This window comes from Ambystoma mexicanum, chromosome 6q, assembly GCF_040938575.1.
Source record: "Ambystoma mexicanum isolate Mex_15411 chromosome 6q, UKY_AmexF1_1, whole genome shotgun sequence".
Lineage (NCBI taxonomy): Eukaryota > Metazoa > Chordata > Amphibia > Caudata > Ambystomatidae > Ambystoma > Ambystoma mexicanum.
Window position 1 is genome coordinate 870,269,332 of NC_090937.1, and position 25,808 is coordinate 870,295,139.

Below are 25,808 nucleotides of genomic sequence, written 5' to 3' on the forward strand. Positions count from 1 at the left end.
CTTGGCTGTCGAGGTGGACATTCCTTGCATCTGGGGTCCAGCACTCTGTTGAGGAGGCTCAGGCTCAGTCAATCCTGTTTCCTGGGAGTACAGAGGATCTTCCTGGAGCTCTTGGCCAACTTAAAAGCAACGCACACAATCTGGTGTTCCTCTCCCTGGCTCTTCGGTTTCAGCAGCAGTGGAAATACAACCAGCTTCGAGAGGATATCCAGACCGGCTTAATTTGGCGTTGATTGGTCCCACCACCTCAAGGGGAGCAATCATCCTTGCAGGGCTTCTCTAGTCGAGGCGAATTCGGAGCTTCAGCGCAGCAGCAGGGCTTCACCGGGCAAACCAACGGTCCAGAAGTTGCAGCAGGCGTCTCTTCCAAGTTCTTCTTCGGATTCCTTTGTCCAGTGGTCGACTCTGCCTTCCAAGCCAAAAAGCCTCGCCTTTTATGCAGGTTTATGCAGGTTTCTCCCATTCATTCCATCCTAGCTTTCAGTCAGCCGGCCAATCACCTAAGCGTGCATTCTTGTCTCCTAGGAGACTAAGCACAGGGATTTTCAGGCACCTCCCTCACTTCCTGCCCCTGCCAGACACCCTGGAGCCAGAGGCGGGCTTCACTCGTGAAGCCTGCCAAAGACAAAACGAACAAAGGGACCAAACCTGGTTTGGCGCGCAGAGTAAATCTCAAGAAGGACCTTGCCACAAAGAAATGGCAAAAAAAGACGACCAGGGCCATTTTGATTAAAAATGGCACCCTTGGATGCTCTACTACAGCTGCGAACGCAGCCTGCGGTAAAAGCTCACTGCGGTAGTTAAGAGTAAACCACTGTCACTAGCCATTCATCGAGGAAACGGTAGCATATAAATGTTACATGAGAAACTAGACAAAGGTGATACTAAGTAACCCCTCCAGCACCCTGTTGTAAGATAATGTGTCCTAGGTCTATAAAGGTACAAATGTAAGTGAAGTCAATTTCACTTCACTGCTCTTGGAAACAGTAGTTTATCCAAGGGAAGGTATTTAAACCTTTGGGAAATCTGAAAGACTTCCCTGTGCCACTGCACTGAAGGTTCTGTGTGACACAATGTAGAGATTATGCCTATGGAGTTTGTCAGACTCCATACTTGCAAAGAAACACAGATTTCAAATCACATAAAAATACATGAGAGATTGAGGAAAAAAAGGGTCTCCCTCTCGCCAGGTTAAAAATTAAAAGTCCTGAAATCCAGCAAAGTTGCTGGGGGACTCTAAGGTAGAGCGGAATTATCATATTTCTGAGAATTCTCCCTAACATGCCATACGTCTTTGCGTGGATATGAGGAGACCCAACCAGGCTATCAAAAGAGTGAGGCACATGGCACCATGTATCACGGACATGATACATCTGTTAAATGGTGCCAGGGTTTTCTCCGAACTAGACTTACAAAAAGGCTACCACCAGCTAGTGTTGAGCACAGAAAGCAGGAACATCATGACATTTGTCATGCACCTCGGGCTCTACAGATATAAAGGATTGGGTTTTGGCGTGTCCTCGGCCATAGAAATCTTTCAGGTGGAAATTCACAACATAGTTAAACACATACCTAACTGTATTAATTACAGTGATGACATTCTTGTGTTTTGGTATTGATGTAGGGAAACATGATGAGACACTGTCCAGCGTATGCATGGCATTTGAAGCGGCCAGCCTCACTCTCAATCAAGAGAAATGCAAATTCAGAACTGGCACATTGAAATTGTTCGGGCACATATTCTCGCAGAAAGTCATGACACCAGACCCAGAAAAGGTAACGGCACTCGATGACACAACGCCACCAACAAATGTCAGAGTTAAGGTCCTTCCTTGGCCTTGCCAGTTACTGTTCGCGGTACATTAAAGATTTTGCCACCGTGAGTGAATCGCTTTGGGTGCTGACCAAACAGAATGCTATGTTTAATTGGTCTGATGAGTGTCAGCAAGCATTCACCACAATCCGTGGCACGGTGCCGCGGGTTGAGAACATGGCATACTTTGATGCCAACCGCAAATCTGAATTGACAGTAAATGCAACCCCAGTCGGGCTAGGAACGATCCTGGCTCAGATTGACCCAAGTCGCACCCACATCACTGCTTGCGCCAGCTGCAGTCTCTCGACAACAGAGCAGGCATACTCTCAAGCGGAGAAGGAAAGTCTCGCTGTTGTATACTCGTGCGAACACTCATCTTTTTATGTATGGAAAGCCTTTCAAGGTAGTGACAGATCGCCATGCTCTATTTCTTTATGGCAACCCCGCAGGCCAAGATGCCACCCAGGATAGCCAGGTGGGAACTCGGGCTACAAGACTATTCATTTGAGATAGTTCACAGGCCTGGGAAGGAAGAAAACCCGGCTGATTTTCTTGTCCCGTCACCCGAGGAATGGAAGTACCCCTGAACCGTCGGTTGCAGATCTATATTTCCGGTACCTGATCCAGCAAGTGATACCCAAAGGCATCGACCCAGCTCGCCTCGCCCAAGAGATGGAGGCGGACACGGCGTGTCAAATAGGGTGTGAGGGACTCAGGTTGGGGTAGTGGAGGAGAGCAAAAGAGAGGGGTTGCCTCGAATCAGACGAGGTCTGGAGAGAGGTGGACAGACTCCTACAGGTGAGGGAGGAGTTAGCCCTCTACGAGGATAACCTACTACTAAAGGGACACAAGATGATAATCCTGGCCTCCCTCAAAAGGAAAGTGGTGGAACTCACATATCAAGGGCACCTTGGCATTGTCTTCACGAAGCGCATGCTGAGACAAAAGGTGCGGTTCCCACAACTAGACTCACTGGTGGAGGAAATTCAAAGAGGATGCCCGACATTCTGTCTCATCACACCGAATAGACACCCCTGAACCGCTTTGCATATCACAGCTACCGGAAGGAGTGTGGAACGCAGTAGCTGCTGACTTCCTTGGATCCATCGAAGGGGGAGATAAGTGCTAGAAGTAATGGATGAATACTACCGCTACCTGGAAGCACAGCTTGTGTCGTCCACAGCAGCTCACCTCGTCATCCCAGTGTTGGAACGCATCTTCACCGCATATGGTATTCCCAGAAGGGTAAAAACAGAACATGGGCCTCCCTTCACTGGCTAGGACTTTGCAAGGTTCAATGATGAAAACCCATGTATTCATCATAAAATCCCGCCGCTATGACCACAGGCAAATGGCATGATCGAACACTTCATGTCAAACCTCAAACGAGCCTTGCAAGTGGCCCGACTCATGGGTCAACCCTATGAACCGGTCCTCCACCAACTGTTAAGAGATTACAGGAGCATACCACATAGCTCCACAGGAAAAAGCCCAGCTGAGCTAATGTTTGGTTAAGACGTGCTTACCAGATCCCAGCACGGACCCACGGAAGGGGAGCAGCCGGTCGATGCGGAACTGAGTAACCAAGACAGAGCTGCCAAACGAAGAATGGAGGAGTATGCCGACGTGAGGAGAAAAGCCCAAGATTCCAAGCTTGAGGTAGGAGAAGTGGTGATAGTGAATCAGCCACAAACACACATCTGTGTTCAAGAGTGAACCTTTGATCATTACTGCGAAGAAAGGCTCAATGATAACGGCCCAGGGTGACCATGGACCCACGACTCGGAACTCTTTGTATTTCAAGAGATTCCCACTAACCAGCCCTAGAAGAACAAGTTGAAGAGGAGAGGTGACGAAGGAATACCTGTTGGACGAGCCCTATCAAGAGGATCGAGAATACTCTTCCGCATTTGGCATCAAGGACGTGCTGGAACCCGAGGACGGGTTTGATGGGGACAGCAAACTCGCGAACTCAAAGGGCTAGGAACACGCCTAGATGGCTCACTGATGAAATGGGCTGATCAGCGTTATCACCAGCTCCTGTTGAACCCCCGTTGGGTTAACTGTTTAATTTGGGGGGGATGTCACGTTGACACGTATGTTCGGGGGATGGGATGAGGAGGGGCAGGGAGGGAAGTGAAGTGAAGTGGGGCGGGATGGAGAGTAGTACGTGTTTGAAGCCAACAGAATAAAGACGTGTTTGAAGGATTCGTGATGCGCAGCATGGTGCACGATACTGGCACAGACTGTCCCTCAATTGGGACCAGTTTACAGGAGATTTAGTTGTATTTTTTTGTCACATCACCCGTTTGTGCGAGTCTCATCTGATGCCAGGGATGGGGGGGAGGGCGGTGCAGAAGTCAAGGGGGATTGGGTATTGCAGGGGCATCCCCTGCTTCCTTCACACGTCGGTTTCGTCAGTATGTCAGGGATGGGTTAATAAACACTGTTCTCCAGCATGGGGTCTGGCATGGATTCACATGCTCATGAATATTCCCCGTCATTAGACTGGGAATCCTCGGTAAAGAAAAATCAGTATCAGTTTCGTTTCTGATCTGTCTTTCGTAGTAGTAATCAATCACTGATCTCTGTGTCATACTGACCACAGCCAATGACTGCCCTCTACCTAAGCCCCGCCTCTGGCAGCCATCTTCAGATTTTTACTGCATGCTCAAGTGTTGGGAGTCCTCGTGCTTAGCTCTCGAGCTTTTACTGCGTGTTTCGCGCTTTCTCAGGTGAATTTTCACATTTTTTTCGGTTAATCGAGCCTCAAGCTCCACCATTTCTACTCACGTCAACGGCTACCCAATACGGGATTTTCCTACGCCCCTCAAGGGTGAAGATTTTGTCGAATCAACTTCTTGGAGGATTCCAGAAGATTTGCGGCCTACTTCGAGATGGCCCAGGACGCGAGTTTGTCACCCGGACCCAAGCTGTTTCGCAGCTGCCCTGGATGCGGGCTGCAGAATGTGTTTAAGGAAGACGAACATTCGCGATGCCTCTGTCTTCATGGGGACAAGACTCATGTAGAGAAGGACTGCCAGTTCTGCAAGAACTTGTCGCAGCGGACCATGAGGGACCGTCGATCCCGTCTCGCCAGCTGGTTGGAGAAGGGCTCAACGGGTGAGAAGAAGAAGAAAGGGTCCGAGCGGGCTTCTTAGTCCTGCGCGGGCGCCCCGGCGACGGGGGCCCAACACCAGGCCAAGCGCCGTGAGTCCGCTGGCTCCGGGAGCGCCGAAAGGTCGGGCTCTTCGGTCGCCAGGCAGGGCGCGCCTTCCCCGGCACCGTCAACCACAAGCCAGCGCTCCGGTTCAGGGAAGAGGAAGGCCGAGACCCCCCGGGTAAGCTTCGGGAGAAGCCCCGTCCGATCTCGGAAGAGGGGGAGCGAGGCGTCTCCCCTCCCCCTAAGGAGAAGGCCCGGGACGCACCTAAGGTGGTGAAGGCCCCTACCCAGCAGGCAAAGGCCTCTATCGAGGCGATCGCGGCGACTCTGGCCAAGCCGGCAGAGACCCCGCCAGCGGAGACTGCCTCCGGGACTAGAGTTTCCCTGCCGCCAAGGAGGGAATCCTCTTTTCAGCCCATCGTCATGGCCACCATGATAGAAGAAGCGAGGGGGGGCACGGTAGCCTCCTCGAGCTCGGAGGAGGAACTGACCGAGGCCGTGAGGAACCTCGAAGTCCAATTCGAGAAGGTTTGATCCTGTAAGGAAGATCCTCGGGAGATAACCGAGGAAGACGACGATGGCGAGGAAGAGCAGCCTTTCCCTCCGGCGCAGCCGGAATCTAGGCCTCAGGATAGCTCGGCGGCCATTTTGTCTGTGATCCAGTCCTTATGCTCTGAGATAAGGACGAGATTCCCACGGCCCAGGCCGGAGGACCCGCAACCTGGCCCGTCGGGAAGTCCTCAGAACAAACGACGGAGGACCCAACCCTCTCCTCCTTCCGCCCTCGTAAGGCCTACAGTTCCCTCCTCATCCTCCCACGAGTCGGGAGATGACGGTGCGATGGGCTCGACGACGGGTTCTGAGGGTGACGATGACGGAACGGGTCTCCCGTCGCACAGGCCTCGCCGCCCGACGAGATTAGCTCATTCCACGCCATGATCGCCAGGGCGTCTGAATTGTTCCAGCTCTGCCCGGAGGAGCAGAAAAAGGAAGGTTTCTCTATCAGCGCCGGGAGGCCAAGAGGAAGACTGTCATCGCGGTGCCTCTAATCGATGACATCTGGGAGGAGGGTCTGTCGGTTCTCCCTCCACGGCACCAGCCAAACGGGACCGGTACGAGAAGAAATACCGGGTCCCCGAAACCGCTCCCCTGTGCCAAAGGGCCCAGCCAACGCCAGACTCGGTCGTCTCGGCGGCGGCGAAGAAGAAAGCGGCGGGGTCAGGAGCCGGACGGCGAGGGAAAGAGGTTGGACGCCATGGGGCGGCGGGTCATTTCGTCGGCGGCGACGACGATCAAAGCGGCCAACGCCTTGGCGATCGTGGCCCGTTACGACAGGGAGCTCTGGTTTAAGCTGGCCCCCATATTGGATTTCCTACCGGACGACAAGAGGTCCGAGGCCCTGGAAATACTTCAAGAAGGCGAGGTGGCGTCGGACCGCGCCATAACGGTGGCAACTGATATTGCCGATACCGGGTTCCGCCAGCTGGGCAACAGTGTTTGCCTACGACAACGGGGTTGGCTTCGGGCGACCGACTTCCGTCAGGACGTCCAGACCAGGGTGTTGGACATGCCGTTCGACGGCAGCAACTTGTTCGGGAAGGCGGTGGACGAGTCCCTCCAAGCCATAAAGACGGACACGGAGACGGCCCGCGCCCTAGGAGCCCTTCAGCAACGACGGCCCTTTCGGAGCTCCGGAGGCAGACAGGGTGCCTCCAAGGGATCCAGCGGTGGCTCGTCGTCCTACCGCCAGGCGGCACGCTCCTCTTCTCAGGAGGGCTACAGGGATCGCGGCAAGCAGGGAGCGCCTCGCCGCCGTCGGCAAGGTGGCCAGGGCGCCACCTCCAAGCAGGACTGACCCGGCCGTGGTCTCGGGCCCCCACCGAAGCACCCCGGTGGGAGGCCGGCTGACGAAGTTCGTCGGCGTGTGGAAGTCCATCTCCACCGACCTTTGGGTGCTGGATACCCTGGCAAGAGGAGACACTATCGAATTCCTGAAGAAGTGCCCTCACGTTCCACCTGTGGCCAGGAAAGAACGTCATGTCCCGCAACTGCTGTTGGAAGTACGGGCGATGCTCAGGAAAGGCGCCATCGAGCTTGTCCCGAAGAGGCTCCAGGGCTCCGGGGTGTACTCAAGGTACTTCCTCGTCAGGAAGAAGAAAGGCGGCTGGCGCCCCATCCTAGACCTTCGTCGTTTGAACTAATACATCAGGTCACGAAAGTTCAGGATGGTCACCCTCCAGCACGTACTGGGACAGCTGGAGGAAGGCGACTTTCTATCGTCGTTGGACCTGGAGGATGCATACTTCCACGTTCCCATCCTCAAAAGTCACCGAAAGTTCCTCAGGTTCGTCGTCCAGGGACGCCACTACCAATTCAGAGCACTGCCGTTCGGATTGAAGTCGACCCCCAGGGTCTTTACCAAGTGCCTAGCACCTGTGGCGGCGCGGCTGCGCCTGCAAGGGATTCACGTCTACCCCTACCTGGACGACTGGCTCATCCGCTCAAGGACGAGGGAACTCGCCGTCAAACACACTGCGAGGACCGTCCAGCTACTCAAAGACCTGGGATTCGCCATAAATTACCCAAAGTCCCACCTGGTGCCATCGCAGGTGGCCCTGTTTCTGGGAGCGAAGCTCGATACAGTGAGGCGCCTGGCGGCACCGTCTGAAGAACGGACGAAGACCATTCTAGGCAAAGTGCAGCGCCTGCTGGCCACGGACGTGGCCAAGGTGAGGTCCATCAAGTCCCTCCTGGGGATGATGTCCTCTTGCATCTACCTGGTGCGCCTCTACAGACTACGGATGCGCCCCCTTCAAGAATTTCTCGACGCCCGTTGGATGCAAGCGACGGGCACCTTCGAAGACCGGGTCCCTCTCAACGAGGTGTTCCGGCGGTCGATTCAGTGGTGGGGCGTTCGAGCGCACCTCACGGCGGGCAAGGACTTTCAGATGCCGGCATACCAGGAGATGGTGACAACGGATGCCTCCCTGGAAGGTTGGGGCGCCCACACCGGAGATCTCCACGCAAGAGGCCTCTGGCTCCCGGAGGAGAGGCTCCTGCACATCAACGTCCTGGAACTCTGAGCCGTGTTCTGGGCTCTCAAATCGTTCCTCCCGTCGCTCAAGGGCAAGGTGGTGCGGATCTTCACGGACAACACCACGACAATGTTTTACATACGGAAGCAGGGAGGCACCAGATCCCCAGCCCTATCCAAGGAGGCACAGTATCTGTGGCACTGGGCGGTCGCCCAGGGGATGTTCCTGGTTCCCTTCCACCTGGCAGGAGAAAGAAACACCATCGCCGACTCGCTCAGCAGGGAGCTGCGCGCGTGTCACGAGTGGGAACTGCGCCAGGATCAGGTGGATCAACTCTTCCGAAGATGGGGCAAACCCCAAATCGACCTGTTCGCAACAGCGACGAACTCGAAGTGCAATAGGTTCGCCAGCAGGTTTCCCCAGCCGAGAAGCATGGGCGATGCGTTCTCGTTCCTCTGGGACGGCCTATACCTGTATGCGTTCCCTCCGTTGCCGTTGCTGCTTCGACTCATCAACCAACTCAAGAGGTCCCGGTGCAGGATGATCCTCGTCGCACCGGCGTGGCCGAGGCAGATCTGGTTCCCGGACCTTCTGGACTTGTCAACGTCCCCTCCCATCAAGCTGTCGGCAGACGCGGACCTTCTCTCCAGAGAAGGAGGCGCCATCTTCCACCACGACCCGGCGTCGCTGAACCTGCAGGCCTGGCTCCTGCAGCGCTAAAGGTTGGAGGCTACGATATACCGGCCAATTGCAGAGAGGTTCTTGCAAAGGCCAGGGCGTCCTCGACTCTCAAATGCTACAGTCATAAGTGGAAGAGGTTCTCTATCTGATGCCGAGCGCAGAAGATCAACCCCCTACGGATTACGGCCCCTCAAGTGCTGCCGTACCTGCTATCGCTGGCAAAGGCTGGGCTAGCCCATGCCTCCATTAAGATTCATCTGGCGGCGATCTCCAGATATACCAGAACCACAGGACGGACGTCCCTGTGGTCCCATCGACTGGTAAAAGAGTTTATGAAAGGACTGTTCCGGTCGTTCCCTCCGGTGAAGGCCCCGGCCCCAGCGTGGGAACTTAACGTGGTGCTGACCAGGCTCATGGGGCCCCCATTCGAGCCGATGCACTCCGCACCGATGAAGTTTGTGTCGTGGAAGACTGCATTCCTGGTGGCCATTACCTCCGCACGACGAGTGGGAGAGATCCAGGCCCTATCCTGCAAAGCACCGTACTTGACTTTCCATGCCTCGAGGGTGGTGCTTAGGACGCACCCCTCCTTTATGCCCAAGGTGCCGTCGGACTTCCATCTTAACGAGCCCCTGGTGTTACCTGTTTTCTTCCCGTCTCCTTCGTCGCCGGCCGAGAGGACTTTGCACTCGCTGGATGTGGCTAGAGCGCTGAAGTTCTACGTGGACCGCACGAAGAGTTTTCGGAGGACATTACAGCTGTTCGTGAACTTTGGACCTGTGAATCAAGGGAAGGCTCTCTCAAAGTCTTCTATTTCCAGATGGCTCTCCGGCTGCATCATGCACTGCCACCGGTTGGCTAACCGACCGCTGCCAGGCCGTCCGAGAGCCCATTTGACCAGAGCGATCGCTGCTACTACGGCGTTCTTATCTGGTGTACCCCTGCTGGACATCTGCAGGGCTGCTACGTGGAGGTTGACGCACACCTTCACGAGATTCTACTGCGTCGATCGGGATTCCAGGGAGGAGTCCAGGGTCGGCCAAGCAGTGCTGCGCAACATGTTCGCTTAAGGTGAGCCTGGTGAGGAGGTAAGAGTTGCTTAATGTTGAGTTTTTTGTATTGCTTAATGTTGAGCCTTTTGCCACCCCCCGTGGTTGTGCATGTGTGTAATGCTATTTATTCTTATATTCATGAGCATGTGAATCCATGCCAGACCCCATGCTGGAGAAGGAACAAGTTACTTACCTGTAACTGTTGTTCTCCAGCATGGGTCTGGCATGGATTCACATGCGAACCCTCCCGCCTACCCCTCTGCGGCTCTTCACTTGGTCATACTGCCACTTCACGTGCTACCAAATCTGAAGATGGCTGCCAGAGGCGGGGCTTAGGTAGAGGGCAGTCATTGGCTGTGGTCAGTATGACGCAGAGATCAGTGATTGGTTACTACTACGAAAGACCGATCAGAAACGAAACTGATACTGATTTTTCTTTACCGAGGATTCCCAGCCTGACGACGGGGAATATTCATGAGCATGTGAATCCATGCCAGACCCATGCTGGAGAACAACAGTTACAGGTAAGTAACTTGTTCCTTTCAGCTCTGCCAAAATCTTGCGAGATTTCGTCCGAATGACGTGACGCGTAAAACACATTGTTTCACTTTTTCTTCGGCAAAGCTAAGGGGGCAATGAAAAACCCTGCTTTGCTCTGTAAAAGCACTGCACAGCAGATTGTTTATATGTATGCGTATGCGTGTGTGTATATGTATGTGTATGTGTGTATATATATATATATATATATATATATATATATATATATATATATTATGCATTTAGTTAAATATGCTTTGCGGCCGTTTGTTTTTCGGTAAATTGCTTTTCGATGATTTTGTACATGACAGAATCGCATAGTACCATCACATGCAGGTGCATGGAGCAAACTGTTGCCTATATACATGCTGGGCACTTCTCTTTTCTATTTCTAGTTTTGCTTTGCTAACAATTTTCAGTTGTGGCAATCAGGACACCCTCGGAGCCTTTAGGAAGGTCGGACAAACTGCTATCAGTACAGCAGTCCCTATATTGATTAACTTATACTGAGCGTTATTTTTGTTTAATCAACAACTTTTGATATTAGCTCTGATGCTGCACTCTGGTTGTATGTTGCCATTGTATGCATAAATAAAATAAATTCGCGACCATCGCCTTAATTTAGCATTGTTGATCACATGCATGCCATCTATTTAACATAGCTTACATTAATTTTGACTTGATTCTTCTCTTGCAGCTAACGTTTTTTAGTGTACTCAAAAAGCTACGACATGTTGGAGAAAAGCTGACAAAAGAAATATCCGAAGATCCAAATGATATCGAAGTAAGTAATGCTTTTCTGCTTCACCATGTCCATTCAGTTGTACCTACTGGGGAGGCACTCGAGTATTGCAAAAAATATAAATGTAACATTGTACAATTCTATTGGCTCATTAAGAAATTGTTCAAACACGCTTTTATACGTATTTCAACAGATTACTCGTATTGGGCACTCGAGAGCTGCTGGAAAATAACTTCAGTATAATTTTTCTTCTATTGATATAAAATTTCATTTTTGTTAGTGAGCGGAGCTCGCACCTGAATATTTGCAGGTCACACCCTGAGTTACATGTTTGATTCCATGCTTGGGATAATCAGGCTTTCATCCGGGAGTACCACCATTGATTTGAGCGACTTTTGAGTTTCCATTTACATTTTTGCATCGTGATAAGCCGCCCTATAGTAAGGTGAGTCGGACTGCCATAGGAACCTCCTAAAAATTCTATTGTTAATAACTTTTATTTGAGTAATGATTTTGGCTGAAATGTTGAAGTGATTCAAAACTCGTGGGCCTCCAAGACTGCAAAGTTTCGTAAAGATTTGTTAAAGTTATTAAGCGTTAAAATATTATTTTTTAGACAAAGTGCAGCCTACTTTCCATTCATTTTCCCATAGACAAATGGGATCCATTTTTGCCAAAGCGCACAGCACAAACCGCTGGATGGATTTGGACCACGTCCGAAACAACTTGGGCAGGAAGCATTAACTTGCGGCCCATGCGTGGTTTGGGTTTATTCTGTGTAGTCGTTTTTTAAATATTTGACGGAGAATGGGGGCACCCCTTCCCAAAATTACATAGTTATTTAGGGGATTTACCTGAAACTGGTGGGTTTTTATAAATGAAACGACTGCCATCTTGTTTTTCTCTCGATGCGAGAGATATCCACGGCTATAGCTGAGGATATGGGAAAATGAAATGCAGGAAAAAAGCTATTTGCAGGTCATAAAACATGCAAAATGCCAAAAGGCTAGAGGTGGGGGGGTGGATGGAGGCGGTCTAGGGACTGTGTTTGCAACACAAAACTTTCTATAGCCTCCGCTTTAGCTAAAAAAAAAAAATCTCTAAGCAAACTGCGTCACAGAAACAGCGTGTGTTGTGGGGGGGAGGGCAGGGAAGGTGAGGAGGCCATCTAGGGAGTGGGGGAGCTGGCACAGATGATGGGGCACTTCGTGAGGACATAGGGGGGGCAGGAAAGCATATTTTTGTGGACACAGTTTTACAGCTATTGTCACGTCGGAGGTGAAAAACCACTCGAGGCCAGTGATGCCATTGCCATCCAGGTCTCCCATCGATGCAGTAAACCGGACAGACCCTGCTTAGCTTCAAAGTGAGGAAAGGGACAGCCTCCTCAGGCCATGTTGCTAGATAAATGAGCCAAAGTTACAAGACCACATAGAGAAACGGGCCAGCCCTTTCCTTGCTTTGAAGCTAACCAGGGTCAGTCCCGGTTACTGCATGTATGGGCTACCAAATTCTATGACAAGACAGGAGGCTCGCATTATGCTTATACTTTCTTTAATACTGCCATATCAGCATTTTAAAACTTTAACTTTAACTTTGTTTTAGTTTTTCTTACATGCTACTTGGGAAAAAAACAAATCAACAAGTTACAAGTTTCATATTTCAACAAAATTCAAACTGGGTTCCAGAAACCACGCTTCCCATAATCCTGAGGCCTTTGTAGTCCTGACCTCTACCCTCGCACCAATCAGTGGCTAGATCGGGGTATAAACACTCTCCCCTGTAGGTCCATTCCTTTTTCGTTTTGCTGCCATACTGAGATAAGTGTTATGTCTCATTATATGCTCTATAAAAGTTAGCAATTGCCTATTAGAATATAAAGATCTTAGAATGCTGTTACTATCAATGATATTTTAGATGATAGACTGACAAGTGTTCATTTAACAGCGTTTGTATCGTTCAGTGTATGAGGTGCGCGCGTATTACACTTTACCCATAGTAGTTGTAATTTCGGGAGTGAGGAGAAGAGGTGCGGAGTCGCGAGCAAAGCCGCTCGCGTCGGGCAGCCGACCCGTTCTCCTCAGGCGTATGCGCAAATTTGTACGTGCTGGCGAACACGAAAGCTCTTAGACCCTGTAGTGGCCTGCATACACGCGTATAAGCGGAGGCAGCCCGCGCCGCCGAACACAGAGTACATTAGGACCCAGCGAGGCAGATCCCGCCTCAGAACCTTCCCGTCATGGTCCGCGTCCCTCTAACGCTCATTTTTCGCGCGTATGTATAGCGAAACGGAGCAGAGAGTCGTGCAAGTCAGTGCCTGAGAGGAATTTTCCACAAAAAAATAAATAATTTTGTTGCAATTTTGCATGAACTGCAGAGAACGTCGAACAGTTCACAGACAAGCTAGAAAGGCAGTTAAAGCGAACTCTGATTCAGAGCCTTAATTTACGGCTGACTCCCAAGAAGTTAGCTCTGCTAACAACATTCAATGGCTCACTCATCGCACCCCAGAGATTCTCAGTCCACCACACCAGTGTGGAGTGAACAAGAGTGGGAAGAAGAGCCCACTTGGCAAGACACTGATTTATCCCTCGGCTTCAAGATGGTTCTGGGAGATTCACTTTCAAAAGCGGTCTCTCGGGGGGTGCAACCTTTGACTGAAAGGTTGGAAATGCTGGAAGCATGCATGGCTGAGCAGCAGGAACAGCTGGCAGCCAGGAAAAGGCGGGCAGACAGCCCTGGGGAAGGGACGTCAGCTGGACACCCTCAAAAGAGGGTTGAAAATAAGGGGTGTAAAAAAGCCCGAAAGAGCACAGACTCTTTGACCCCCTCGGGCACAAAGGATAGGGTTAACTCTGTTCCCGAAAGCCAGAGCGAACCAGTTGCCAGATTGAAAGAAGCCTTTCTATCAAAGTTGGCAGATGGCCACAACAGACCTCCTGCCCCAGGGGTTCACAATTCAGGGGAGTATGAAGAGAGATACGCCCCCGACGACGAAGGCGGCGAAGAAGAAGATATTCTTCAACCCATTCCTCAAAATGTTCCAGAGGAGGAAGACAACATAATTGATATGTTTGACCCAGAGGCCATTAGACACCCAAAGTCATCTGAGTGGGTGCCCTCACCCAGAGTAGCGTTATACATGTCACAACACATCAGGAAGCCACTGGACAGAGAAGTCTGATCCCGCATGCGATCAGAATGTCCACGGCCTGAGCTGCCTAGGCTCAAAGATGGTCACTTTTGTTACCAAATCCATGCAAGACATTAGGAAAGGTGTTGATTGAGCATGGAAAGGGTGTCAGGACAAGCCCCTGGACTTAGCAGGACCACTGGCAAAAATTATGGACCTAGTAGAGAAGTCAAAAGACACTGGTATCCCAATAGACAATCATGCCCTGGGTAACTGGGCACAAAGAGCAGTATGCCTATTGGGTAACGCCAACTGCGCTCTCTCTTCAGAGATGAGAAGAGGCGTCCTCCTAAAGATCGATAAAAAGCTCAGCGATCTAGCCACATATGAAGCGGGTGAGGGTGCCAAAGGCCTTCTTTTCGGAGAGGCCTTCGCAAAGGAGATGTTTCAATTTGTTGGTACATACACAGCTCTCGAGAAAGCCCAGAGCTCTATAAGGAAGATATTTCCAGGGCGTGTTTTTGCTGGGACCGGACTATTCAGAAGTCGCTTGTCTGGTCGCTACAACTATCAAAGAAGGCCTCAAGGTCCACGCGCACAATGTTGGGAAAACCGTCAGCAAGATACTTTTTTCCTGGCCAGAGGAAGACATCCAAGAGGCCATAGAGGAAGAGGTTTGTTCCGTCAGCCCGGTGCAACAGGCGGTGAGTACACCAAATGTCCCAATCGAAGGGAGAACTCTCCGCTTTCTGAAAGAATGGGAAGCTTTATCAAGCGATGCTTGGGTTTTGCAAGTCGTAGCGGGTCTTCACCTAGACTTCATAGGCATTCCAAGACAGGACAGAGAGCCCGCCCCCATTTGCATGCCGCGAGAAGAGAAAGCGCTTTTACACAGCGAATTAAGCAAATTAGTAGACAAGAACGTAATAGAGCACGAGAGCACAGGAGGACAGGTTTTTTCTCAGCAATATGTTGAAGTGCATAGAGGGGAAAAGATTTGTCCAGTCATAAATCTAAAAGATTTGAACAGTTGGCTGGAATACAACCATTTTTAAGATGGATGGCATACACCTCCTCCGAGACCTATTGCGTTCAGGAGATTGGCTAGCCCGCCTAGATCTCAAGGACGCCTATCTAGCAATTCCGATAGCAGCAGCCTTTCGGAAGTACCTCCAGTTCCGATGTGAAGGAGAGATTGGGCGATTTGCATGCCTCCCGTTCGGGTCAGCCCCTTGGGCTTTCACGAAAGTGATGAAACCAGTAGCTGCAGCTATTAGGGAGAGAGGTATTCGTATGATCATTTATCTGGATGATATCCTAGTGATGGGTTGCAGCAAAGAGACCCTCACGAGAGATGTGCAGTGGATTTTCTGGTTCCTATAATCTCTGGGATTCTTAGTAAATTTAGAGAAGTCCCAATTAGCACCAGTTCAGAAATTGGAATTTTTTGTCTTCACCATAGATACCGTGAAAGCGATTCTGGAGCTTCCAGGTCACAAAGTAAGAGCGATAAAGAAAGAGCTCAGGACAGTGATTGCAAAGCGAGTTATTTCGCTTCGGAATCTGGCCAGAATAGTGGGTCTGCTAGCAGCTTCCATTCAAGCCATTTTCCCGGGACCGTTGCATTATCGAGCATTACAGAGGCTCAAAATCAGACATCTCCGCGGAGGCTTGAGATATCATCAGTTAGTGAACCTAGACCAAGAAGCCTAGAGAGGTACATTGGTGGCTGGAGAACATTAAAGCCTGGAACGGACGAGCGATTTTCGGAGACGTTCCGGAACTGACCATAGAGTCAGACGCAAGCAGGTCAGGTTGGGGAGCAAGGTGCGAGCAAATACAGACAGGTGGGAAATGGTCTGACGAGGAATTGAGTCTCCACATAAACTGCCTCGAACTTCTAGCAGGCTCCTTCGCATTTCAAGCATTCACGAAAGACAAAATAAGATGCTGCGTATTGCTCAAGATGGACAACATCTCAGCAGTCCGCTACATCAACAAATTAGGAGGAACGAAATCCAGAATGTTAGCGGAACTAGCAAAGGATTTCTGGCATTATTGCCTTCAGAACAACATTGCAGTAACCGCAGAATACCTTCCAGGGAGTCAGAACAGCATACCAGACTGGAACTCTCGATATCTTGTAGACTCCAGTGATTGGAGGCTACAACCTCTAATTTTCAAGCGCTTGCAAGACATATGGGGACCCCTAGACATAGATCTATTTGCGTACATACTGAATGCGGAGGCACAGAAGTAATTCAGTTGGAGGATAGACCCGGGAGAAGCGGGTACAGATGCCTTTCTGCACCCATGGAACAGAGCAGTCCACTATGCCTTCCCGCCATTCGCAATGATCACAAGAGCTCTAGCGAAAGTCCGCAGAGACAAAGCAGAAGTGGTGTTGCTGCCTCCCTGTTGGAGAGCACAGGCCTGGTTTCCAGTAGCGATGGAACTTTCTACAGATTTTCCGAGGATAGTTCCGAGCATCCTGGGCCTTCTACTCGACCCGACCGGCCGAGTCCACCCGCTGATAGAAGCGGGTTCCTTGCAGCTGACTGTCTGCAGGGTTTCAGGAGATGATGGAACTTGCCAGGAATTTCAGACCTCGCTGCAGATTGTATCCGAGATTCCTGGGCGCCTTCCACCGTTAGGAGCTATAACACGGCTTGGAACAGTTGGGCGCAGTGGTGTTCAGAACACAGTCTGGATCCCATTTCAGCACCTCTAGTGAACGTCCTAAATTTTTTGGCTTCAAAGTTTCAGGATGGTTGTGCTTACAGAACCATAGGTGTCTACAGATCCGCAATTTCAGCAGGGCATAACAAAGTGGAAATTAATCCAGTAGGAGAGCACCCTGCAGTCCTGCGTCTCCTCAAAGGTATACAATTGAGAAGACCGCCGGAGCCAAAATATGCACTTTTATGGGACATTAGAGATGTTTTTCAGCTATTCCTTAGGTGGCCAGAAAATGAAGCCTTGTCCGGTTCACAATTGTCAGGCAAATTGGCTATGCTCCTGTGTTTAGTAGCGTGCCGGAGAGTATCAGACGTAAAAGCATTGGAGATTGATAGAAAGATATTTTATCCAGAAGGAGTGGCGTTTACTATCGCTAAAAGAACAAAGACCGACTCCAGAATAATGTCCTACTCATATTTTGCGGAGAACAAGAAGTTGTGCGTAGCTCAATGTATTCAAGATTATGAAGCAGCCACAGCGCAGATTAGACCGCGCAGCGTAACCCAGTTGCTTATAGCACGTAGGAAGCCTCACCATGCAGTAGCGACCGCAACCATTGCGAGATGGGTGAGGGAGGTCATGCAATGGGCAGGAATAGACTTATCTTTATTTGGTGCACATTCTGCTAGGGGAGCAATGGCTTCTAGAGCATTTGCGACAGGAGTATCCTTGCAAGATATTATGAAATCAGCAGATTGGTCTTCTGAATCCATCTTTAAGACTTTTTATTTTAAACCAGTATCGGATATTCCGAATAGAGTGATAGCAAGCTTTGAACAAGCATAATGCGAGCCTCCTGTCTTGTTATAGAATAAAGATTGCCCATGCTAATAGCTCAGGAAAGTCTTAATTCTATTAAAGACAAGGAGGCGAGCATTATATCCCACCCGAGATGACTAAAATGAATGAATTGTGCAGCATTTGTAGTTCATTCCCGCCCTCATGTGAATTTTATCTGTTCTCATAGGAGACGATCAGAAGACAGTGTGAGCAAATTGAAGTATGGACCAACGATCTTCTGGCAAGTTGTCCCCGTTGGACCAATCAGTCTCACCAGCTGCGGATCAAATGCAGAGTTTATGGATTGTGTGTAACATATTCTAGACTCTCTGTGGATCTAGAACTCTGATGGCAAAGAAAGAGGACCTAGGGGGGGGAGAGTGTTTATACCCCGATCTAGCCACTGATTGGTGCGAGGGTAGAGGTCAGGACTACAAAGGCCTCAGGATTATGGGAAGCGTGGTTTCTTGAACCCAGTTTGAATTTTGTTGAAATATGAAACTTGTAACTTGTTGTTTTGTTTTTTTCCAAGTAGCATGTAAGAAAAACTAAAACATAAAGTTAAAGTTTTAAAATGCTGAAATGGCAGTATTAAAGAAAGTATAAGCATAATGCTCGCCTCCTTGTCTTTAATAGAGTTAAGACTTTCCTGAGCTATTAGCGTGGGCAATCTTTATTGGCATCCAAATGATTTTATTTTTTTAAGCCGTGCTACTGTCAGTCCATGAAAGTTTTGCACTCGGAGACAGATTTTTTTTTGGCTTTTGCTGAATTGTAGTCTGTCAAGGTGGGGGGAATAATGGCACAATTGTGCACGTTTTGCATGACATAGTTCGACAAGAATTGTGTAAATGAGGTGTAGTTAGTTGACAGACCGTGTAGCCGCAGTAATTCATTCTAGGGTAGTTGGTTGTTTGATACTGCCGTTAATGTAAGTAATTGGTGCTGCAGATGGCAGGGATGTGTAACTCTCAACCATGTGTTACTATGGCAATGGTTTAGAGGTGGGTACATCCCTTTGCAAGCACTCCAAGAAACAAAAGCAGGTCATCTATTTCTATAAGCAGTAAGGTGTCCAATTTATTTCAGCAGCATAATCTGAACTATAATTTTGTAGTTAGTGCAGCCACATAAATCATCCTGTGACATTTTAAGTGACAGAAAAATGTATAATTTCAACATATTGTTGTAGACTCCTATTTTGAGGCAGTACAGTATGTGGAGCAATTTCCAACTGCGTGGCCAACAGTTTTGCCTGTCCAGGCTTTGTCAAGGCAGTTTTGGTCAGGTGTTTATAATTCATACAGTATTTAAAGGAGTCATGCATTTATGCATGCATCTTCATTATCACATCAAATTGCAAAACATAGTGTCCCATTATATTTTAGTCATTCAAAACCTGGAAGGTAAAAGAGTAAAAGGTGGAGAAAAAAAGGGGGAGGGGGAGTGGGCCAAAAAGGGAAAGACAGGGGGTTGATAGAATAGATTAATTGCTGGGATTAGTTCCAATTTGTTACCGAAAATTTAGTATTCTTAGTTTTGAATGTATGCCTGGATCTTTGTTCTCACATCAAATTGCAAAACTAAGAGAATACTAAGTTTTCGGTAATAAATTGGAACTAACCCCAGAAATAAATCTATTCTCCCAAACTGCCCGTCTTTCCCTTGTTGTCCCACCCCCCCATCCCCTGCTCATTTTTTCCCTCTTTTACCTTACAGGTTTTGAATGACTAAATGTAATGAGACACTCTGTTGCATAATTTGATGTGGTAACAAAGATACATGAATATATGATATGGCATTTATAAAGCCACAAGTACACAAGTGACTCCTTTAAATACTTTGATTATAAAGACCCGACCAAAACTGCCTTGACAAAGCCCGGACAGGCGAAACTGTTGGCCACGCAGTTGGCAATTGCTCCACATACTGTATTGCCTCAAAATAGGAGTGTACAGAAATATGTTGAAATTATACATTATTCTGTCACTAACTCAAAAATGTCACAGGATATAATATTAGGCTGTAATAATTACAAAAGGATAGGTCAGTTTATGCTGCTTAAATAAATTGGTCACCTTACTGCTTGCTTATACAAGTAGATAACCCCCAACCTTTTTTTCTTGGAGCGCTTGCCAAGGGTTGTACCCGCCTCTAACATTAGTTCTACAAGGATTTATATATTTGAGTGACAACGGTATGTGTACTTTTCAAGTTAGCTTTATAAAGCAGTGTATTTTTGAAAGCTAGACAATGGGGTGAGGGGAAATAGGAAAGTGAGTCATGAGTATTTGCCCACAATGTGGCAAGAGAGTTTGCAATCGTAGACACTCCCCTGATTGTGGCTGCTTTTCGTGGCACCTGTAAAGGACACGTGGGTGTACAGCGTAACTTTTTTTCAGATGGCGGATGCAAACCCTTGCTGAAGTATTTGGCTTCCAGGATTTTACTCAGGTTGTCATGTTCCCAGTGCAGGCGCTTACTCACAAGACCACTAGAACTTGTTTCGTATTGGGATTTAGTTTTCCAGGGAATATTTCATGAGAGATTGCTGGGATTAAAAGTTGAACACTTTTTATACTTTGCCAGCATGTTTGTTTGAACATTTCTTCGAATGGATCGTGTCCTCCCACGTATTCCTCATCTTTTATATTCGTATCCCGCCAGCTTTGCTGCTTCAAAAAAAAAGTCACCAGATGGCACTGCGCACAATGTCGTGGCATCTATGTCCCTCAAAGGCCCCCCATAGCGTGTCACCAGCAGTATAAGTAGCTTGTGCCCTGCCTGTTCGCTTCAGTTCCGTTTTTTCCGATAGCTTTGCTTAGAGTAATAACGGTGCGCTTCATTTTTCTTGTGAAAAATATCTTCTTCGACTTTTACCCCTATGTCGGGATTTCAAAAATGTCACGACTGAAGGGCAAAGATGTCGATAACGGACCCTCACCGCGTCTGCCTTTGGTGCTTGGGATCCGGCCATCGGACCGGCGACTGCGGGTCCTGTCCGTCTATGACTGAAAAAGCTCTCCGGGAAATCAGAGGAAAATTGGCGGTGGGGAGGAAAGCTTCGAAGGCTACTTCGAAGAAGTATAAAAAGTCAGGTGAGTCTAAGGACTCCACTCGGCATAAATATTCGAAGAGGTCCCGGTCGAGGAGTCGGTCAAGACAATCTTTGCCTTATTAAAAGAAGGCGAAGAAGAGACACCGTAGGTCTCCCTCTTCAACATCGGATACCTCTACAGAGGGTTATAAGATGCTCCACTAGGTCGGATTCCCCTAGCAAATGGAATGCTTTTAGGGAAGAGGTGATGCAGATCTTTGAGAATGCGGCCTCAATCCCCTCAAGAGTCCAGCAAGATTCAGACCCCGGTCGCTCCCTTGGATGACTCGGGAAGGTCAAAAGCTACTAGATTCGACATGCTCGACCCGACAAAACGGTGTCGAAGGTATCGACTCGTGAGTCGAGTAAGTCTCTGATACCGGCAGAGAAGCAAAAACCGCTGAAACCTTTGCCGATTTTGTCGACGCCATCACTGCCGATTGCTTCAACGACCAAGGTCAAAAGATTTATCGAAGACTCCTTCGATTCCATCGAAGCACATACCGGTTCAGGAGAAAATATTCAAGCCTCTACCGAAGAAAGAATTTTTTAAGTCATTGTTCTCAATTTATGAAGAGGAACGTGCTTCAGATGAGAATATTTCTCCTTTAGGAGTGAGGTTTGGCACTAGAGAGTTGCCTGAAGAACTAATTGACCCTGAGTCAAAAATGAAAGATCTCTGTGATTCCCTCCACTGTGCAATGGTCTTGATCCATCACCAGAATTGGATTTTGGTAAACCTGACCCATCAGACCATGCTGATTCAGGGTATAGAAATCTTATGAACAGGGTTACTGAGTACATGGGTTGGAGTAGGGCTTCAGCAACTTTCAAACAGGATGACATGAAGGACATCCTAGACCAGGGTCCCCAAAAAGACCCAATCTTACCTTTTCATAAGGCCCTTCAGAAGAAGTTGATGGCTAACTGGGAAGCTCCAGAATCTGGTCCTGCTGTCAACAGGATTTTCGCTAGGAAATATAGACCCTCAAACTGTGACCCTGACTATCTCAGCAAACATCCTACGCCTGAGAGTCTGGCAGTCCATGCTGCGACTTCGACCAGACAGTCTGCCTATCCCTCTATTCCCCCGGATAGAGACGATAAAAAAGTGGAAGCATGGGCTCGCAAGGATTTTACCTCGGGCAGTATCACCCTGAAGTCCACTAATGTTACCTGTACCCTGGCTAGGTTTACTTGCACCCTGTGGGACTGTATTAGCCTGGCGGCTGATCATATTCCAGAAGGCGAGAAAAGGGATGGCTTTCTGGACTTAGTTAAAGATGGCAAGGAGGCGATGGGAGAGTGTCCTTAATCAGGACTGGATACTGCTGACAGCATTAGCAGATCCATGGCGGCAAGCACTGTGCTACGCAGATTTGCGTGGTTGATAAAGTCAGGGTTTGCACAGGACATGCAGACCAGACTACTCAACATGCCCTTCGACGGCAAGAGGTTGTTCGGCAGCAAAGCAGATGCTTCTAGAGAAGCTGCAGACCTCAGAGGGGGTGGCTAACTCCCTTAGCGCCTCCATTCGGCAACCTCAACAACCTTATTCGGGCTCATCTACCTGTAGAGGTCGTTCTTTTCTTTTCTATTGCTCAGTTGGTAGAGGAAGAAGACAGGCTGCACAATGAGGGCTAAGAAGATTCCCTCATGGTGGATGAGGAAGGGGTGCTAAATCAGCCCCAGCAGCAGCATCTTTACCCTCAGCTGCCTCTAAGCCACTCTGAGGCCTTGACACACAAGACCCCGGTGGGAGGCAAAATCTCAGCATCTGGAAGAATGGCGGTGCATTACTTCAGATGCTTGGGCACTGGAAACAGTAGCTCAAGGTTACAGCCTTCCTTTTCTAAAAAGGTCTCAGGATCACCCCCCGCAGACCAACTCTGTCAAAATTCCAGATCCGCTCCTTGTGCAGGAAATCTTAACCCTGCTAGAGAAAGGTGCAATAGAACATGTACCTGTAGCGAAGAGGACCAAGGGTTGGTATTCCCCTTATTTTCTGATTCCCAAGAAGGACGGAGGATTGAGACCCATCTTGGATTTAAGAAACTTGAACAAGTTCATCAGGTGGGACAAGTTCAAGATGGTAACCCTTTCTCAGATCCTTCAGGCTCTCCAACTCCAAGACTGGTTGGTATCATTGGACCTTCAGGATGCTTACTTTCATGTGCCAATTCATCTCATGCACAGGAAGTACCTGCGGTTGGCGTTTCTCACTATCCGTTTCGAGTTCTGCCATTCGGGCTAACCTCCGCCCGAGGGTTTTCATCAAGCTGATGGCGGTAGTGGCAGCAAGTGTCGGGAGAGGGGGCATTCACGTCTACTCCTACCTGGACGACTGGAACATCTAAGTATCACCTGACATTCCCTACATAGACTGGGCTTCTCCCTCAATTACAAGAAGTCCCATGTGATACCATTCCAAAACACTAGTTCATAGGAGCGGTCTTGGATACTTCCTCAGGGACAGCCTCGCCTCTTGAGGTGAGAGCTCAACACATTCAGCAGATGGTTGTAAAATTCCAGAATGCCGAACATCTTCCGGCCTTCGATGTTTTGAGGTTGCTCTGTCTCATGGTGTCCTGCATTTTCCTGGTGCCAGAGGCCTGATTGAGAGTGAGATCCCTTCAATGGTCTCTCAGAACTTAGTGGTGCCAATTTTCATGGAACATGTCGGATCTTCTGCAAGTTCTGAGCAGAGTTGCTCAAGACTCAATTTGGTGGGCTGCGAGGACAACATTCTCATCTTTTTGGCAACCATAGCCAGAGGTAACTGTAGTGACGGACGCCTCACTCACAGGGTGGGGAGCCCACACCAACAAACTGACAATCAGCAGTCGTTGGTCTCCATCAGTCCAAACTACAGATCAACCTTTTAGAGCTGAGGGCAATCAGACTATCGTTGAAGGCCTTTCTGCCCTCTGTACGAGGAAAGAATGTCCTGATAATGACGGACAACACAGTGGCCATGTACTACCTCAACAAGAGAGGAGGCGTAGGGTCATTACCACTCTGCAGAGAGGCAATGGAGCTCTGGTTCTGGGCAATGAAAGAAGGAATCTCTCTGTCAGCAGTTCACCTAGCTGGAGAGCAAAACACAGCGGCGGACGCTCTGAGCAGGCAGAGCACAGTCTTCCACGAATGGGAACTAGCTCAGGAAGTCATTCTAGAGATCTTCATCGTTTGGGGAATTCCTCAAGTGGATCTGTTCGCGTTCAGTACTGCTCAAGGGAATTTCCTGCAAAAGGAGCTCTAGAGGACGCGTTTGTAGTGGACTGGGAATTTCCACTCCTGGACGCATTTCCTCCAGTCACCGTGATTCCTCACGTAATCAGGAGGTTGAGAAAGTTCAGGAAAACCATGATCCTAATTGCTCCAGATTGTGCAGCAGGACGTGGTACCCAGAACTTCAGGACATGTCCACCTGCCCTCCAATACATCTTCCACAAAAATCGGATCTTCTCTCGCAAGAGGAAGGTCGGGTTCTCCATCCAGAGGTCAAGACACTCAGCCTTCACGCATGGTTTCAGAGAGGCTCAGATATAAGCATTGGGATCTCCCGGATGACGTAATGGAGAGTTTGCTTTCGGCCAGAAGGCCAGCAACCAAATCCTTGTACCAGTGTCGTTGGAATAAATTTAGTAACTGGTGCAAGGACTAAAATGTGTACCCTTTCCAATGTGGCACTCCTATTGTGCTCTCTTTCCTGTTGCATCTGGGCAATCTGGGGCTCCAGATTGGAACAATAAAAGGATACCTGGCAATGCTGCTCTCAAGAGATTTCCTATTTCAATATTCCATTAATTGTCCAGGTTATAAAAGGACTTACTAATGTGTACTCTCCAGTTCCTTTTAATATCCCTGCTTGAGATTTAAGTCTTGTGTTAAAGTTCCTTACATGTATACCCTTTGAGCCTTTACATTCCTGCCCATTAAGGCTCTTAACACTGAAAACTGCTCTTCTTCTAGCACTAACATCAGCCCGCAGGGTAAGTTAGTTGCAGGTTCTTTCATGCAGACCTCCTTATACTACTTTTCATAGTCCTTAGAGTTAATCCTTCATTCTTCCCAAAAGTAGTTTCTAACTTTCATTTGTCAGGAAGGGAGGTTCCATAGACTAGATCCAAAAAGGGCTCTGAGTTTTTACATTGCGAGAATGGCAAAATTTCGCCATGATAACCAACCTTTTGTGGGTCATACTGGTCCTAAATTACGACTAGCTGTAACAAAACAAATTGTATCCCGGTGGATTACACTGGCTTTTGGAGAGCGTTACAGACTTGCTGGAAAGGGCCCACCGGAAGGGCTTTGAGCTCACTCAACGAGGGGCATGGCAACTTCCGCAGCTCTTCAAAGGGGTGTCCCCATAATTGACATTTGCTCAGCTGCAACCTGGGCGTCAATTCATACCTTTGTTAAGCATTACTGCTTAGACTCCTCTTAATCTCAAGAAGGCCTTTTTGACAAGGCAGTCCTCCATTCCATTCATGATCAATCTAAATAATACTCCCTCCTCCAGATCGTCACTGCTTTGAGAGTCTATCAAAGATGAGGAATACGTGAGAGGGCACAATCCATTCGAAGAACAAGTTACTTACCAACTGGTAACGTTCTTTTGACTGGATGTTCCTCCCACGTATTCCTCATCGCCCCTCCCAGCCTACCCCACTGTACAATTTACGTAATTTACACTTTTGTTTCCTGAGAGCTTACAGCCTGGGGTACGCCTCGTTAGTTCCTCGAGTTATGGAATGAAAAAAACAGAACTGAAGCCAACAAGTGCGGCACGAGCTACTTATACTGCTGGTGACGTCGACACGCTCCACGGCCTTCGAGGGACATCGACATCACGACATCGTGCACGTCGCCCTCTGGCGAAATAATTTTTTTCCAAAGCAGCAAAGCTGGCGAGATACGAATATCAAAGATGAGGAACATCCAGTCGAAAGAACGTTACCAGTTGGTAAGTAACTTTTTCTTCTCTCTGGTTATTTTTCTGGTGTTTATTACTTTTTTAAGTCCAATGC

The 25,808-nt window shown here is 48.9% G+C and overlaps 1 protein-coding gene across 2 annotated transcripts in view; it reads left to right on the forward strand.

The window, feature by feature from the left end:
• The window catches only part of LOC138516346 (uncharacterized), an 888,519-nt gene that overhangs the window by 183,487 nt on the left and 679,224 nt on the right, over nucleotides 1-25,808 (forward strand). For both annotated transcript variants that reach the window (XM_069631386.1, XM_069631387.1), the window contains exon 2: nucleotides 10,982-11,068. In XM_069631386.1, coding sequence (XP_069487487.1) covers nucleotides 10,982-11,068 — 87 coding nt within the window. The remainder of the gene's footprint in view (nucleotides 1-10,981; nucleotides 11,069-25,808) is intronic.